The sequence below is a fragment of the Mustelus asterias genome, unplaced genomic scaffold (genome assembly GCF_964213995.1).
Source record: "Mustelus asterias unplaced genomic scaffold, sMusAst1.hap1.1 HAP1_SCAFFOLD_326, whole genome shotgun sequence".
Taxonomy (NCBI): Eukaryota; Metazoa; Chordata; class Chondrichthyes; order Carcharhiniformes; family Triakidae; genus Mustelus; species Mustelus asterias.
Window position 1 is genome coordinate 449,270 of NW_027590288.1, and position 19,437 is coordinate 468,706.

The 19,437-nt window shown below is 44.1% G+C and overlaps 1 protein-coding gene across 4 annotated transcripts in view; it reads right to left on the minus strand.

Moving 5' to 3' along the window:
- Positions 1-11,288: 11,288 nt before the first annotated feature.
- chtopa (chromatin target of PRMT1a) overlaps positions 11,289-19,437 on the minus strand; it is a 46,857-nt gene continuing 38,708 nt past the window's right edge. For all 4 annotated transcript variants that reach the window (XR_013496255.1, XR_013496254.1, XM_078204408.1 and 1 more), the window contains exon 6: positions 11,289-11,918. Coding sequence is in view for 2 of the 4 variants with exons in the window: in XM_078204408.1 (XP_078060534.1) it covers positions 11,713-11,918 (206 nt within the window). In the remaining 2 variants the exon portion in view is untranslated. The remainder of the gene's footprint in view (positions 11,919-19,437) is intronic.

Here is a 19,437-nt window from a genome sequence, read left to right on the forward strand (position 1 = left end):
AGTTTGTGTCTTTATATGCTCTGTTTGTGAACAGAATTCCCACTCACCTGAAGAAGGGGCTTGCAGCTCCGAAAGCTTGTGTGGCTTTTGCTACCAAATAAACCTGTTGGACTTTAACCTGGTGTTGTTAAACTTCTTTCTTTGACCGAGCCAGTTTTGTATCCACCTTGCCAGCTCAAGGTAATGTAAACTAATTGGAAACATTTCAGAGAGAGTTTACTAGACTAATATCTGGAATGGGAGGGCTGTCTTATGAGGAAAGGTTGGACAGGCTAGGCTTGTATCCACTGAAGTTGCAACTTGATTGAAGCATACAAGTTCCTGAGAGGGCTTGACAGGGTAGACGTGGAGAGGATGTTTCCCTTTGTGGGAGAATCTGGAATTAAGGGTCACTATTTAAAAATAGCAGGTTATCTATTTAAGAGAGAGAGATGAGACATTTTTATCTGAGGGTCATGAGTCATAGAATCCTAGTGTGAAAAGAGGCCATTCAGCCCATCAAGTCTGCACCAACTCTACAATAAAGCATCGTACCCAGGCCCACCCCCTGCACTATCCCTGTAACCCCACACATTTACCCCACTAACCCTCATAACCTACACATCTTGGGACGCTAAGGGGCTATTTAGCTTGCACATCTTTGGACTGTGGGAGGAAACCAGAGCACCTGGAGGAAACGCATGCAGACATGGGGAGAATGTGCGAACTCCACACAGTCACCCCAGGCTGGAGTTGAACTCAGGTCCCTGGCGCTGTGAGGCAGCAGTGCTAACTACTGTGGAACTCTATTCCTCAAAAGGCTTTAGAAGCAGAATCTTTAAATATTTTTCAAACAGAGGTATGTAGATTCTTGATAAGGGGCTAAAAGGTTGTCATGGGAAGGTGGGAATGTGGAGTTGAGGTTACAATCAAATCAGCCATGATCTAATTGAATAGAGGGGCAACTTTGAAGGGCCGAGCAGCCTTCTCTGCTAATTCATATGTTTGTATATCCAACCTATTGGCTGGATCTTGGGATTATCCCATTCGCTGCAACACCATCCTCCTCTGTAACATGGAAAAACTCCTGAACAGCACAGGCCTTTCCATTCACAATGACATTGAAAACCTACTGAAGAAAGTGATTAGAATGGCACTGGTCCTTCTGGAAAATACCCGTGCTAGTAGTATCAGCCCATCATCCAAATCCACAAATCTGTGGGACACGTACAGAAGACCCAACACCCCTTAACTGATAACAGAGACCCATGGCTGCAAATTCCCTCAAAGACAGTGAACAGCGCTCAAGAGAGTCCACATAAAGCATGATGTAGCCTGCTGCTCCATAAGTGGAAGATAAGGAACATCCCAAAAAGCAATTGTGGCTGAATCGCAGACCAATGAACACACCATATCAACTGGATTACTAAAATCTGTTGTAGATTGCCATTGTAAGCTTTCCCCACACAAAAAATAGCATTGTTTAAATTTAATTTTAGCCTAGTCTTGTACCTCATGACAATTTAATTCTTCTCCCAAATACTTGCTCACCTGATTAATCTCAAAGACTAGATAGCTTACATCTCCCAATTCCACACCTTCATCACCTCCAGGCTCACTAATGCTCATCTTGCAGTCTCACGTGCTCTGAACTGTGCAGCCCTCATTCAATCCCAAATACCTACCATCACTGGCTTCAACCTGGGCTCCATCTATCAGTCGAGCCTCTTAAACACAGCAAGAAACCAGTGCCCCAGCATCCTCACCTTTCTCACTTTCCCAGTTGTCTAAATTTAGTTGGCCACAGACGTATGTAAACTAGACTGACCTTTTAAGGATTAAAAAGGCTATTTGTTTTGTCACATTGACTTCAGTATGAGTTAGATTGAGAGTTTGTTTTAATTGTACACACATGTGACATTAAAATCAAAAGATGGAAATGCCTTCACGCTACATACCTCATAACTTGTCAAAGTTCGGTTGGAGAAAGATTCCAAACATCTCAGCACAACAACTTTGTTTTTGATTATCTAAAGTCTCCTATTTAATTTAAAATTAGCCAATTGGTCCAATAATCTAAGTTCCAACCTTTGGGATGCATCTGCTAATAAATGTGCTTAAACTTGGCATTCCTGGAATGAGATTTAGCTTAGCCTGGGCGATTAGATAGGGCACGGGGCACACGTGGCTCCAGTCCTGACAACTGTGTACAGTTCTGGTCACCCTATTACAGAAAATATATTATTAAACTAGAAAGAGAGCAGGAAAGATTTACTAGGATGCTACTGAGACTTGATGATTTGAGTTAGAAGAGGCTGGATAGACTGGGACTCTTTTCCCTGGAGCGTAGGAGGCTGAGGGGTGATCTTAGAGTGGTCTATAAAATAATGAGGGGCACAGATCAGCTAGATAGTCAATATCTTTTTCCAAAGGTAGGGGAGTCTAAAACTAGAGGGCATAGGTTTAAGGTGAGAGATACAAAAGGGTCCAGAGGGGCAATTTTGTCACACAGAGGGTGGTGTCTGGAACGAGCCTGGAACGATGGGTATAGATAGAGTGAATGCAAGCAGGCTTTTTCCGCTGAGGCTAGGGGAGAAAAAAACCAGAGGGCATGGGTTAAGGGTGAAAGGAGAAAAGTTTAAAGGGAATATTAGGGGGGGCTTCTTCACGCAGAGAGTGGTGGGAGTGTGGAATGAGCTGCCGGATAAAGTGGTAAATGCGGGGTCACTTTTAACATTTAAGAAAAACTTGGACGGGTTCATGGATGAGAGGGGTGTGGAGGGATATGGTCCAAGTGCAGGTCAGTGGGACTAGGCATAAAATGGTTCGGCACAGACAAGAAGGGCCAAAAGGCCTGTTTCTGAGCTGTAATTTTCTATGGTTCTATGGAGCTGCCAGAGGTAGTAGTAGAGGTGGGTACAATGTTGTCTTTTAAAAGGCAGTTAGACAATTACATGGGTAAGATGGGTATAGAGGGATATGGGCCAAACGCAGGCAATCGGGACTAGCTTAGTGGTTATAAAAAAACGGGACGGCTTGGACAAGTTGGGCCGAAGAGCCTGTTTCCATGCTGTAAACCTCTATGACTCTATAACTGAAGATGATGCTCACTAAGACAAATCCAAAAGCAGCACATGGTATTGAGGATTTCAGTCTTTAGCCTGAGAGAACAATCCAAGATCATCGACCCGCAACATTAACTGTTTCTCTCTCCACAAATGCTTCCTGACCACTGAGCATTTTGAGTTTTTAAATTTAAGGCTGGTCCCCGATTAGTTTAAAATAAATCAGGGATTAGCTTACAAGTTGGGAGCTTTAAATGTGGAAGGCAGCTTTGTACAAAGAGGCAACTCTTTGGAGCTGCATTGGAAAAGCTTGTGGACCATGTCTTCTATGTCATAACCTCAAACCCCACCACACAGCTCTATCCCTTGAGATGAGTGGCTAAGATGGAAAGCTCTGAACCTTCTGAGCTGGGTTTGTTAACTTTTTAAGAACTGTGAAACTGTTGAATTCACTTCCAAGGTTAGTGGTTGAACATAAATGTCCCACTTCCAACATTATATTGGACAGATGAAGGAAGAAAGGTCGAAGGGATATAGGAACAGTAGGTGAAAATAAATAGGACCATTTGCTCATATGAAGGAGCGAACCAACGTTAAATGGGTAAAAGGGCCTGTTTCCACGTTGAATCTTGTATGAATAAAGCAGGGAAGTTCTGCTTTCCTCAGTTTACTGATTGAATTCTTAACACTTATTAGGCTTGGCACTTGTATTTGAAAGGCTGGTAGAGTGCAAGGAAGCATAACAAAAGGGTCTGTGCGAGTATTTCCAGCTCATGAACACTTGTAACCATAGAAACCCTACAGCACAGAGGCCATTTGACCCATCAAATCTGCACCACCTCTCCAAAAGAGTATCCCATCCAGGCCCTCCCCTCCACCATATCCCCATGCATTTACCAAGGCTAAGCCACCTAACCTACACATCTTGGGACACTAAGGGGCAATTTAGCATGGTCAATCCACCTAACCTGCACATCTCTGGACTGTGGGAGGGAACTGGAGCACTTGGAGAAAATATACACACACAGGGGAGAACGTGCAAACTCCACAAAGTCAGCCAAGGCCAGAATTGAACCCAGGTCAATTCTGAACCTGGATACTTTTAGGCCAGGGGCAACACCAGTCTGCCAAAGAGTTAACTTAGCAAAAATTCAGGTTCATTGCAATATTAATCCTCGCCTTGCATTTTATCCACGGCCTCATTCTACCCTATAGAGTTGTCCAACCTCGAACCCAGACTTCACTTTAGGACAGTGAGCGCTGGAGGTCACCCATTGTCTTCACACACCTAAATTATACTATAGGCAGAGTCAACATGGTTTTCTAAAGAGAAATGTTTGACAAATTTATTAGTTGTTTGGGATGCAACAAACAGGGTGTATCAAGTGTAACTAGCAGATATGGTGCATTTGGGTTTCAAAAAGGTTTTTCTATCAGCATGGATAGAAGATTGGCTAACAGGAACGTGAGAGGAAAATTGAGTAATTTTCAGGATGGCAGACTGTAACTAATGCTGTGGTCTCAACTATTTACAATCTGTATTAAGCGACATGGACAACAGGACCCAATATTGCAGCCAAAAGTGCTGACGATATTGTCATGCTCAGTACAAACACGAAGGCTGTCAGATCTTACATTGTGGAAGTGGCCACAAGATTTACCATGTGATCAAGGGAATTTGAACCGTGGACAGTATTTGATTCTGTGGCCATTTAGTTCAACATGGATCCAACCACCTCGAGTCAATGGTTGCCACCACAAAGAGAGGCCTTTTGGCGCAACATGTCTGTGCAGCCATCAAGCATCTATCTATTCTAATTCCATTTTCCAGCATTTAGGCTGCAGTCTCATATGCTACGGCATTTCAAGTGCTGATCTAAAGGCTTCTTAAATGTTGAGGGTTCTTGCCTCTACTACCCTTTCAGGCAGAGTTCCAGATTTCCATCTCGCCCTCTGGGTGGAAAAACATAGAAACCCTACAGTGCAGAAGGAGGCCATTCGGCCCATCGAGTCTGCACCGACCACAATCCCACCCAGGCCCTACCCCCACATATTTACCCGCTAATCCCTCTAACCTACACATCCCACGACTCTAAGGGGCAATTTTTAACCTGGCCAATCAACCTAACCCGCACATCTTTGGACTGTGGGAGGAAACCGGAGCACCCGGAGGAAACCCACGCAGACACGAGGAGAATGTGCAAACTCCACACAGACAGTGACCCGAGCCGGGAATCGAACCCAGGACCCTGGAGCTGTGAAGCAGCAGTGCTAACCACTGTGCTACCGTGCCGCCCTACATTTTCCTCACATCCCCTCTAAACGCATGCCCCCTGGTTACTGACCCCTCGACTAAGCGGCAAGGTTCCTTCCGATCCACCCGTTGTCCCTCAATCTTTTACAGTGATTAGCCCTGCTGCCTCTCAGCTCCAGAGACCTGGGTTCAATTCCGGTTTTGGGTCACTGTCTGCGTGGAGTTTGCACGTTCTCCCCGTGTCTGCGTGGGTTTCCTCCGGATGCTCTGGCTTCCTTCCATAGTAAGAAGTTTAACAACACCAGGTTAAAGTCCAACAGGTTTATTTGGTAGCAAAAGCCACACAAGCTTTCGAGGCTCTGAGCCCCTTCTTCAGGTGAGTGGGAATTCTGTTCACAAACAGAACTTATAAGACACAGACTCAATTTACATGAATAATGGTTGGAATGCGAATACTTACAACTAATCCAGTCTTTAAGAAACAAAACAATGGGAGTGGAGAGAGCATCAAGACAGGCTAAAAAGATGTGTATTGTCTCCAGACAAGGCAGCCAGTGAAACTCTGCAGGTCCACGCAACTGTGGGAGTTACAAATAGTGTGACATAAATTCTGATTCTAGGATCGCATGATAAAGACTCAGGAGGAAAAAAGCAGAAATATTTATGTGAAATAGTGTGACATAAACCCAATATCCCGGTTGAGGCCGTCCTTGTGTGTGCGGAACCTGGCTATCAGTTTCTGCTCCGCGACTCTGCGCTGTCGTGTGTCGCGAAGGCCGCCTTGGAGAACGCTTTCGGGTAAGCGTTCTCCAAGGCGGCCTTCGCGACACACAACAGCGCAGAGTCGCGGAGCAGAAACTGATAGCCAGGTTCCGCACACACAAGGACGGCCTCAACCGGGATATTGGGTTTATGTCACACTATTTCACATAAATATTTCTGCTTTTTTCCTCCTGAGTCTTTATCATGCGATCCTAGAATCAGAATTTATGTCACACTATTTGTAACTCCCACAGTTGCGTGGACCTGCAGAGTTTCACTGGCTGCCTTGTCTGGAGACAATACACATCTTTTTAGCCTGTCTTGATGCTCTCTCCACTCCCATTGTTTTGTTTCTTAAAGACTGGATTAGTTGTAAGTATTCGCATTCCAACCATTATTCATGTAAATTGAGTCTGTGTCTTATAAGTTCTGTTTGTGAACAGAATTCCCACTCACCTGAAGAAGGGGCTCAGAGCCTCGAAAGCTTGTGTGGCTTTTGCTACCAAATAAACCTGTTGGACTTTAACCTGGTGTTGTTAAACTTCTTACTGTGTTTACCCCAGTCCAACGCCGGCATCTCCACATCATTCCTTCCATAGTCCAAAGATGTGCGGGATAGGTTAATTGGCTATGCTAAATTGCCCCCTTTGTTTCTGGGGGTTAGCAGGATAAATAAGTGGGGTTATGTAGATAGGGCCTGGGTGGGATTGTGGTCAGTGCACTGTAGGGATTCTATGATTGCATGTCCTCCCTGTCTTCTCTGCTCGAAGGACCCCCCCCTCCCCCCGGAGTCTCTCTATCGCTGAAACACCCCAGCCCAGGCAACATCCTGGTGAATCTGTTCTGCACCTCTAGTACAATCACTTCATTCCTACAGTGTGCCAATCAGAACTGCACAGTACTCCAGCTGAGGCTTGACAGGGCTCCATCATAACCTCCCTGCTCTTGTATTCAGTGCCTTGACTAATAATGGCAGATAGCCCATACACCTCCTTAACCTGTGAAGTTTTAAACATGCCATTAAGTATGGACCAGTGTTTGAGCAGTATGGGATCTCTGGACTGCTGGTCCAGAGTGTCACATTGAACAAAGGAGAATATTTGGGCTTGGGTTGGGACGGGGATAAGAGTCGATGGCCATTGTCAGCTGCCATTGCATCAGGGTGTTCTGAGTTCAAGTGTCAAGCCTGCAGTCATGTGACTGAAACTAAGTTTCAGACTCAGTAGTTTAAAGTGGCTTGAACAAAATACAGCAGACACACATCTGAAACACTAACATGCAGCTTCAGCCAAGTAATTAGGAAGACAAATGAAATGTTGGCCTTTATTGCAATGGGGATGAGGTATACAAGTTGGGAAATCATGCTACAATACAGGGCATTGATGAAACCACACCAAGAGTACAGGGCCACCTTAAGGAACATGTTTGGATTGGGAAACAGTTCAGAGACGTTCGAACAGGCGGATTCCTGGGATGAGGAGGATATCAGGAGGAAAGGTGAACAGTTTGTGCCTATACCCATTGCAGTTTAGAAACATAGAAAAACTACAGCACAATACAGACCCTTCAGCCCACAAAGTTGTGCCGAACATGTCCCTACATGTTAGGGATAGAATAATGAGGTCATCTTATTGAATCACAAGATTCTGACAGGGCTTGAGAGTTCCGAAGCTGAGGGGATGTTTGTTCATGGGCAAGCTTACAACTATGGGGCAGTTTAAAAAGGGGTTTCCCATTTAAGGCAAGATGAGAATTTCTTTTGAGTTGCTATTGTTTGGAATTCTCTGAGTCATTGAATATATTCAAGGCGGAGTTAGACAAACTTTGGATTGACAAGGAGTTAAGAGTATGGGAGGCAGGGAGGAGAGTGTAGTTAACGCCACAATCTGGTCAATGATGATCTTAGTAGATGGCAATGCAAATTTGTGGGGCTGAATGGCCTATTCCTGTTCCCAATTCATTTCTTAGTTACAGAGTTGACACCCATAATGTTTTACTGTTCATAGTCCTTATCTAACTTGCACTATGGATTGGGGTCTTGCATCTGATAATCCCAGGAACCTCCTTGCAGCTGGATCGTGCTGATAGTTGATGCACAGAAAGATGTCATGCGTCACATTATGTGCTAGCTATGGCTGAGCTGTGGATCTCCCACTCCACCTGACGAAGGGGCAGCGCTCCGAAAGCTAATGGCATTTGCTATCAAATAAACCTGTTGGACTTTAACCTGGTGTTATGAGACTTGATGTGGAGATGCTGGCGTTGGACTGGGGTAAGCACAGTAAGAAGTCTCACAACACCAGGTTAAAGTCCAACAGGTTTATTTGGTAGCAAATACCATAAGCTTTCGGAGCGCTGCCCCTTCGTCAGATGGAGTGAAAATCTGTTCTCCAACAGTGCACAGAGACACAACATCAAGTTACAGAATACTAATTAGAATGCAAATCTCTACAGCCAGCCAGGTCTTAAAGGTACAGATAATGTGGGTGGAGGGAACATTAAACACAGGTTAAAGAGATGTGTATTGTCTCCAGACAGAACAGCTAGTAGGATTCTGCAAGATCAGGAGGCAAGCTGTGGGGGTTACTGATAATGTGACATAAATCCAACATCCCGGTTTAGGCCGTCCTCATGTGTGCGGAACAAAGAAAAAGGGAGCTATCCTGAGTGCCCAGGACAACATTTATCCTTCAATCAACATCACTAAACATAGCTGGTCTTCCTATGTTACATCATCTTGGGCACCTTCAGGTCAAGAAATACACTACATGCACCCAAGTCTTTCCTTTTGTGGGAGAATCTACCAGTAGGGGCCACTGTAAAAATGAAGGATGCTCATTTAATACAGAGGAGAATATTTATCTGAGGGTTGAGTCTTTGGAATTCACTCCCTCAAAGGATAGTGGAATAGTCTGAATATTTTTAAGGCAGAGTAGATAATTGATAAGCAGGGAGTGAAGGTTGTAAGAATAGGCAGGAATGTGGAGTTGAAGTTAGAATCAGATCGGTCATTGCATGGTACAGCAGGCTCGAGGGGCCGAATGGCCTGCTCTTGCTCTGAATTCCTATGTTCGTACACGATGTGCCATTGTGAATGCTGATTTAATATCATTGTGAATGTTGTTCTGAATAAATGAACAGTGAGTGATTCATGGATTTGTATTCATTGGCTCCTAACTGGACAGATGTAGGAGCTGGACTCAGGATCCAATATCATAAATTTAACCATTTCTTACAGTATTAGTGTTTATTTACAAAGGGCATGGATACCCTTTACATCACACGGTAATAAATGATTTAGAAGTATATTCCTTTCACATTGCGACATAGAAGTTCTACAAATGCAATTAACTGTTGAACAAAGACTTAGTCCATAGGATACAGGTACAGACTCTATAACTGGCTCCATCAACCTGGGCCAGAGCTCCTGCTTCTGACCATCCCATCGTTGTAGAAAAGGCACATGCAGACATTGGGTGGCTTAGTTGTGAAGGTCTCCACAGTTAAATGTCTGACACAATTGCTTGCCACACTCCCATGATGAGCTCCATGAACAGGAGAGAACAGAGAACAAGCAACATGAACAAGTGGAAAACTAAATTACTACAGTTACTGGAAACCTAAAATAAGAACAGAAAATGCTGGCAGCATCTGTGGAGCAAGAAACAGTTAACATTTTAACCTTTCACCAGAACGGACGTGCAGGAGGAGGTCTGTTCAGAAACTCCGAGACGACATTCACTGGAACCAGTCCCTTCAGCAATGCAGCAAGAAAAATTGCCAAACGATTAATGTGATAGCAAACCAAAAAGAATAGATTCAAGCTGCAGTGCTGGAAAATACGTTGTTCAAGTCCCTTCCTTTTTTTCCCCCTCTGCTTCCGCCAGCTAGATTTGAAACAACTTGACGGCGATAACTGTCAGATCAATAAGGGTTGGCTGCCTGCGGTGTCAAGTTGGCGAATCTCAGTTTGTCAGGAATGAAGATAATACAATCAGCCTCAGCGCCTCAGGTTTAAAAGATGGCCAGCTTAGTAATGAGCGACCCATTGACCACAAAAGCAGCTGACTTTCACATGCCAGTTTCCCACACTGCAGAAACCAGGGAACTCAGACTCACGTCAGGCCATGCAGCAGGATGGTTTATAAGGAAACGTTTTCAAAGAGTACTCAGTTTTACATCCATTGCGATTTGCCCAAATTGACCTAAAATTATGACTGAAAAGTATTCAATTAGGGGACTCGATCCTCAAAACATCTTATTTTAGCTTCAATCCTGCATTTATGCTCCAAGCAAAAATACAAGCTTCTTACCTGCATCATCTGAACAAATGACATCGTGACTGACAAAGGTAACTTTCTCTCCTCGCCATTTTCGACCTGTCTGCAATGTTTGACACTGTTTAGCACACCATCCTCCTCCAATTGTCCTGACTTAATATCCTCAAACCACTCTCATTTATCCTGCCAACAACTGTACAGAGCTCCTGCAAATCGATGCTCATCTTCCTTCTCCACAACAGATGATGGAACTGTACATCAGTGGACAAAATATAGCTGTTGTCCAATTTTGCTTCGAAGAATCACCTGTGGTTGATTGATCCAGTGTTGGATAAGACAAGGAAACAGCACCCAAGTGGGACATACATAAATACACACACAAACACCCCAGAGATGGGATCTGAAACATGCCAGGAGTGTTGTGTCAGACAGGTGGGGCTGACACATGCCTGGGCTCTGCTGTGTTGGGAGAGGTGGGGCTGGCCCATTTCCAGAATGCTGGGCCAGAGAGCTAGGGTTGGCTATTCCCAACATATCGTAGAATGAGGCAGGAGAGTCCCAGAAAGTGGTGTCTAAATGTGAAGCTGGGTTTTCACAGTGGAGGGGCTGCCATTTCCAGAATGCCGTGCCAGTAGGTGAGGGGGGGGCAGTCTGGGGATGCCATGTCAGAGGTGGGGTGAGATGTGATCAACAGAATATTTGGCTTCAGGACACCAGTGATATCTATTGGCAGAATATTTAGCAAAAAAACCGCACGATGGTATCACAGTGCACCCCAGGCATGTCAGGTGGACACTCTCCACTTCCATTCCTGAAAACTAGACCGAGTCCAAAGCAATTGAGAAGATTCGGTCTGCTTAAACTGCCACTACCTACCCACCCAAAGGTAGATGAAAGGAAAACAAATCAACACATTAAATCTGCAGCAGAAAAAAACAACGGCAGATCTTGAGGAACTCTAAAAATTTTATGATAAACAGATTTTGCCACAAAGTGGCAGAATGCTAATGTAGTCTCCACTCTAAAAACAAGGGACGGGAAGGTTTTAAACACAGTAACAACCTTTGAAACTACAATATCCTCAGTCTCTAAGGAAAGAGAATAAACTTTATACAATTCCATCATGATTACACAAATGAAAAGAACAGAGGGGTTTCCAAACAGAACCATGAACTTCTCAAAATGTAAAAATTTGAAAGGAAAGGAATTAAAAAGCAGAACCTTTGACATCCGACCATTTGTCAGTTCAAATACAGCTTATATCGTTTCCCGAAAAGTCTTCTTTCCGTTGGTTTCTTGTATAGTTTCGCCAGATTCTCAATTCAAGTTCAGATACTATCAAGTAAAGCTAGTATGGCCCAGGTGAATGTTGCTAATCATTTGCTTCACCATCTGCTTGTGCCATGTAAGCATCAAGCTCAGCATCAAGGTGACCCTTAGTCTTCGACATGTATGCGTCCAGTTGATTGTCCAGCTGCTCTCGGGTCAGTGGGGGACGGGTTGCTCCTCTTCCTCGACCTCGACCTCTGCCTCGACTTGGGAAGCCACCTCTACCACGACCCACTATTCCTCCGCGACCTGACAAGATAGGTTAAAAAAAAAAAGCAAGTTACAAAGAGGGTATAAAAAGTCTACAACGGGATACAGATGGGTGAAGGGAGTGGGCAAACTTTTAGCAGATGGAGCGTATAAGGTGGAAGAATGTGAGGTTGTCTACTTTGGCAGGAAGAATAGAATAGAATATTTAAATGGAGACACTGCAGAACGCTGTAGATCTATGTGCCCTCGTACAGAAATCTCAAAATAAAGCATGCAGGTACAGCAATTAGGAAGGCAATGGAATGCTGGCCTTTATTACAAGGGAACTGGAGAATAAAAGTAGGGAACTCTAGCAACAATTGGCAAGAGCACACCTGGAGTATTGTGTAGCTTGGGTCTCTATTTGAGGGATATACATGCATGAGAAGCAGTTTAGAAGAAGTTCACTACTGATTCTTGGGATGGGGGTTTCTCTTACGAGGAAGGGTTGAGTACGTTGGGCCTGTGGTGTAGTGGTATTGTCACTAGACCAGTGATCCACAAATCCAGGGGAATGCTCTGGGGATCAGGTTCAAATCCTGGTAGATTGTGAAATTGGAAATCCATAAAGATCTGGAATTAAAGATCTAATGGTGACCATGAAACTATTGTCGATGTGTCATAAAAACCCACCTGGCTCAGTAATGTCCTTTAGGGAAGGAAATCTACCATCCTTACCCATTCGGGGCCTATATGTGACGCCAGAGCGACTTAAGGACACTCTTAACTGTCCTCTCAAATGACCTGGCAAGCCACTCAGCTCAAGGGCAATGAAGGATGGGCCCAGGCAGCGATGTCCATATCCCATGAGTGATAACGAGATGTGACCTTACTAAAGCAGGATTTTGAGGGGGTAGATACTGAGAGGATGTTTCCTCCTGTGGGGAATCAAGAACTAAATAAAGATAGAGGTGAGAAGGGTTTATTTTCTCAAAAGGCCATGAGTGTTTGGAATTCCCTCCCCCAGCGAGCAGTGGAGGCTGAGTCATTGAATATACTCAAGGCTGAGTTAGACAGGTTTGTGATTGACAAAGGAGTCATGGGGGCAGGCAGGAAAATAAAGAGTTAAGGACACGATCAGATTGAACGGAGTAGACTCAATGGGCCAAGTCACCTACTCCTGCTCTTGTTTTAGAAGATCTTATGGCTCGGGTACACTTAAATGGATCATTATTTGACGAAACTTTCTGCTGGTCCTGGGAATTGAATATGCAAGGGTACACAGTATTTCAGAAGGATAGACAGAAAGGAAAAGGAGGTGGTGTAGCTTTGCTAGTGAAGGAAAGGATGCTGTAGTGAGAAATGATACAAGCACTGGAGTTCAAGATGTGGAAACAGTCTGAGCCAAAATTAGCAATAGCGAAGGAAACAAATCCCTGGTGGGAGTAATTTATAGGTCCCCCAACAGAGTTTTCTTAAAAAAATCATTCATGGGATGAGGGCATCACTGGCTGAGTGAACATTTATTGCCCATCCCGAACAACATGAAGAGTCAACCACATTGCTATAGATCTGGAGTCACATGTGGGTCAGATCAGGTAAGGTCAACAGAATTCCTTCCCTAAAAGGACATTAGCGAACCAGATGGGTTTGTACGACAATCGACAGCAGTTTAATGATGATCATCAAGACTTTTTTTAAAAATTCAAATTTCACCACCTGCCTTGATGGGATTCAAGCCCGTGTCCTCAGACTGTTACCCTGGGTTTCTGGATTGCTAGTCTACTGACAATACCAATATGTCCTCACCTCCCCCAAGTATTTCCTCAGTCAAGCACGGCATAAACCAGGAAATACTGGAGGCTTGAAGAAAGATACAGCAATAATCATGGGTGATTTTAACATGCACGTAGATCGGATTAATCAAATTGTAAAGGGTAGCTTCAAGGGAGAGTTCATTGAACGTGTTAGAGATCGTTTTTTGGAGCAATATGTTGTGGAACCAACCAGAAAGCAGGTTATTCTGGATTTGACATTGTGTAATGAGCAGAGGTTAATTAATGAGCTCATAGTTAAGGATCTGTGAGGGAAGAGTGGTCATAGTATGGTGGAATGCAAAGTTCAGTTTGAGGGTGAGCAACTGGAGTCCCACACTCGCATCTTGGGAGTTAAACAAAGGTAATTACGTAGGCTTGAAGACGGACTTGGCCCTAGTGGACTGGGCAGGGGGGCCAAAAGTTGACGAGCAGTAGCAGTTGTTTAAAGAAATATCCAATTCCTCCTGACTAAAGATATTCCAGAGAGGAAGAAAGATTGTAAGAGGGGAAAAAACCATCCATGGCTAAGCAAGGAAGTTAAAGACAACATAAAGACTATAACTAAGACATACCATATTGCAAAGGCCAGTGATAGGCTGGAAGATTGGCAAACTTCTAAAGATCAACAAAGGGTTACAAAGAAAGGAATAAAAAGAGCAAAGGTCAATTATGAAAGAAAACAAGCACAAAATATAAAAAAGGATAGCAAAAGCTTCTATTAGTACAAAAAAGGGAAGAGAGTAGCTAAAGTGAATGTTGGTCGCTTGGAGGATGAGACCGGGGAGTTAATAGTGGGGAATGCAGAAATGGCGGAGGTGCTAAATCAATATTTTGCCTAGGTTTGCATGGTGGAGGGTACTAGTACTATTGGAATAGTAACAGCTAATGCACAGCAGATAGGGAGGGACTTAGAATCATCAATAGGGAAATAGTACTGAACAAACTGTTGGGATTGAAGGCCGACAAGACCCCAGGGCCTGATGGCCTACATCTTCAGGTATTAATCATTTACGGGGTGGCGTAGTGCTATTGTCGCTTGACTAGTAATCCAGAGACCCAGGGTAATGCTCTGGGGACCTGGGTTCAAATCCCACCACGGCAGATGGTGAAATTTGAATTCAATATAAATCTGGAATTAAGAATCTACTGATGACCATGAAACCATTGTCGATCGTCATAAAAACCCATCTGGTTCACTAATGTCCTTTAGGGAAGGAAATCTGCCGTCCTTACCTGGTCTGGCCTAAATGTGACTCCAGACCCACAGCAATGCGGTCAACTCTTAAAATGCTCTCTGGGAAGGGCAATAAATGCTGGCCCAGCCAGCGATGCCCACATCCCATGAACGAATTAAAAAAAGAAATTGAAGGAAGTGGCAGTGGAGAGAGTGAATCCGTTGGTTATAATATTCCAAAAATCCTTGGAGGGGGGGAAGGCCCCATTGGATTGGAAAAAATGCTAATGTAACACACTTATTCAAAAAGGGAAAGACAAGACAGAAAATAGGAAACGATAGACCAGTTATTGTTAGAATGTGTTAAGGAAGTAATATGACATCTGGAAAGTCAGAATGTAATACAGAGTCAGCATGGTTTTATGAAAAGTAAATCGTGTTTGACTAATTTGCTCGAGTTCTTTGAAGACATAACAAACCAAGGGGATAATGAGGATCTGGAGCATACCTGGACTTCAGGAAGGCTTTTGATAAGGTGCTGCACAGAAAGTTAATATACAAGGTAAGATCACATGGGGTTAGGGGTAATTTATTAGCGTGAATAGAAGACTAGCTAACTGACAGAAGGCAGAGTGTCAGGATAAATGGGGTCTCTTTCTGGTTCATAGAATCCTACAGTGCAGGAGGCGGCCCATCGAGTCTGTACCAACCACAATCCCACCCTGGCCCCATCCCCATAACCCTATACATTTACTCTAGCGAGTCCCCCTGACACTAAGGGGCAATTTAGCATGGCCAATCCACTTAACCTGCACATCTTTGGACTGTGGGAGGAAACCGCAGCACCCGGAGGAAACCCACGCAGACACGGGGAGAACGTGCAGACTCCACACAGACAGTGACTCAAGCTGGGAATCGAACCCGGGTCCCTGGCACTGTGAGGCAACAGTGCTAACCACTGTGTCACCGTGCTGCCCATGGTTGGCAAGATGGAATGAGTGGGGATGCCACAGGGGGTTCAGTCCTTGGGCCCCAACTATTTACAATCTACATTAATGACTTGGATACTGGGATAGAAGGTACTACAGCCAAATTTGCAGATGACACTAAAATAGGTGGGGTAAGTTTAGTAAGTTGCAAAGAGGAAATAAAAAATTTACAAATAGATGAGGTGAATGGGATAAAACGTGGCAGATGGAATTTAACATAGACAAGGCACGGTAGCACAGTGGTTAGCACTGCTGCTTCACAGCTCCAGGGTTCGATTCCCGGCTCGGGTCACTGTCTGTGTGGAGTTTGCACATTCTCCTCGTGTCTGCGTGGGTTTCCTCCGGGTGCTCCGGTTTCCTCCCGCAGTCCAAAGATGTGCGGGTTAGGTTGATTGGCCAGGTTAAAAATTGCCCCTTAGTGTCCTGAGATGCGTAGTTAGAGGGATTAGTGGGTAAATATGTGGGGGTAGGGTCTGGGTGGGATTATGGTCGGTGCAGACTCGATGGGCCGAATGGCCTCCTTCTACACTGTAGGGTTTCTTTCTTCTAAGTGTCAGATTATCCATTTTGGTCGGAAAAATGGGAAGGCAATTTATAATCTAAATGGGGAGAAACTTCGAGGTGCTTGAGGATCTGGGTGCCCTGGTGCCTGAATCACAGGAAACTGGTATTCAGGTACAGCAGGTAACAAGGAAAGCAAATGGAATTTGGCATTTACACCTAAAGGAAGAGTAGAAAAGGAAGGAAGTGTTGCTGCAATTATACAAGGGATTGGTGAGACAGCCCCTGGAGTTTGGGTCCCCTTATTTGAGGGAGGATACAGTGACATTCGAGGCAGTTCAGAGAAGTTCACTAGATTTGATTCCAGGGATGAGGGGTTTGTCGTATGAAGTGAGATGGAGCAGTTTAGGCTGATACTCTCTCGAGTTTTGAGAATGATGGGAGATCTGATTGAGGTATACAAGACGATAGATAAAGAAGATGTACAGCTGATGCTTCCTCTCGTGGAACAATCTAGAACAAGAGATCATCGTTTTAGGATGAGGGGCAGCAGATTTAAAACAGAGGTTAGGAGGAACCACTTCTCTCAAAGGGTTGTGAATCGGTGGAATTCACTTCCCCAGAGCGCGATAGATGCCAGGACATTGAGTAAATATGAGGGAATAGACAGATTATTAATTAGTAAAAGCTTTGACAAAGGGTCGTCTGGACTCGAAACGTCAGCTCTTTTCTCTCCTTACAGATGCTGCCAGACCCGCTGAGATTTTCCAGCATTTTCCTTTTTGACTATTGGCAGGAAAGTGGAGTGGAGAACGAGACTAGATCAGCCATGGTCGTACTGAATGGCAGATGAGGCTGGAGCGGCTGAATTACCTACTCCTGTTTCTTATGCCCTCTGTGTAAATATTACACACCAAAACTTCCAGGTTAGATTCCACGAGCTGTATCTCAGCCAAGGTTAGCAGTAGGGGACTAAAATAAACATCGACATCTCTGGGAACATGAGAGAATCAGCTAGTAGTATGGCTCCTGATCACCAGCCAGAAATTCTTGCTGCAAAGATACTTCTGCAAACAGCAAGGACAGGACCAGGTTTGGTTCGGACTCCATTCCCACCATCATGGAGAATGGACAAGTTCATTCAGATGCCTTGGCCTGTTTGTAGTTTAATTGCCTGCCACCATCCATTATCGGACGTGCCTGGGTTGCAGAGCCTTGACCTGATCAATTGTGGGATTGTTTTATTCTGATTATCATATTGCTTTCTCTACATAGGATGCATCAGTCCTGTACGTCAATACTGCTCTGAAATAGCTTTGAATCAATCTTCAGAGACAAGGATGAGGATAATCATAGATCATAGATACACCTGACATTGCAGGGAAAATAATAAAGGAGGAAGACTGGAGCACAATGAGGTTGACGTAAGCAAGAACGCAGTACTGAAAAGATAACAGCACTAAAGAAATGACAAATCCCAGCACATGAAAATTTGCCCTCCAAGATTTTAAAGAAAGTGGGTGAAGAAATTTCAATTGCTTTAGCTGTAACCTTCCAAAGCTTTTAAATCATGAATTGCAGTTACATTTGCAATTTTAGGAAGGATGAGAGGAAAAAAATAAAATATAAATTCATCTATAATTTTGGAAAGGGTGATGGATTAGAATCCTTACAGTGCAGGAGGCCATTCAGCCCATCGAGCCTGCCGCCGGCAATAATCCCACCCAGGCCCTATCCCTGTAACCCCACGTATTTACCCTGTGAATCCCTGACACTAAGGGGCAATTTAGCACGGCCAATCCACTTAACCTGCACATCTTTGGACTGTGGGAGGAAACCAGAGCACCCGGAGGAAACCCACGCAGACATGGGGAGAACGTGCAAACTCACACAGACAGTGACCCAAGCCGGGAATCGAACCGTCTAGAATTCCCTGTTTTCTCTCTACCTCCCTTTTTGAATGTTAGAGTGACAAGCCGGGAATTGAACCCGGATCTCTGGCGCTGAGAGGCAGCAGTGCTAACCACTGTACTACCCTTCCAAATTTGAGCTGCGTAACATGAAATATTGGTGATTTTGCCTCTCCCACTGTGAAATAATTTGGGGTAATGAATGAAGAATGTTGAACTAGAAGTCTAGTGTCACCACACTGAACTCGTTAGTTTAGACTCTGAATTTCTGTAGTTTGGATACCTAACCACCCATGAACAAGAGATTAACACACTCTCAGCAGAGTTTAGAGAGTTAAATGGCAGGCTGCACACACATGGATTTACTCTCTTGGGTTTAGCAACTGAGGATGAACTAGGAACTCTGAAATAAGAAATGACTCTATAAGGCAGAGAGGGGGAGCTTTGTAACACCCATCCCATTCCCCAAACTTCTAATTCCCCAGGCTAACCTGGATTTGTAAATAAGAAGTCATGATGGACCAAATTGAATTTTGAGGATGTAATAAAACAGCGACCAGAGGAATGTATACGAATATAGTTTAAATGGGCTTTGATAAGGATCCACGCAAGAAATAAAATTAAAGTTCATGGAACTGAAGGCAATCAGAAGATTAGTTAGGCAATAGAAGACAGACAGTAGGCATAAACTAGAATCGTAAGTGACTTGTGAATCCTACAATGATCTGTACTGGGGCCTCGCTATTCACGATATTTATTAATGACTTAAAGTAACACAAGAGAGCCATTCATCCAATTTACAGACGACTGTATAGTAAGTAGCATAATAGATAGGATCATAAAATTACTAAGATATTGAGTGACTGAATAAATGGGTAAAACGTTGGCAAATAAATCTCAATGTAAGCAAGTGTGAGGTCATTCATTCTAGACCAAAAAGAGAATTGATCAGGGAGGGTACTGGCTAAACATAGAGTCATAGAGGTTTACAGCATGGAAACAGGCCCCTCGGCCCAACTTGTCCATGCCACTCTTTTTTTAACCCCTAAGATAATCCCAATTGCCCGCATTTGGCCCATATCCCTCTATACCCATCTTACCCATCTAACTGTCTAAACGCTTTTTAAAAGACAAAATTGTACCCGCCTCTACTACTACCTCTGGCAGCTTGTTCCAGACACTCACCAC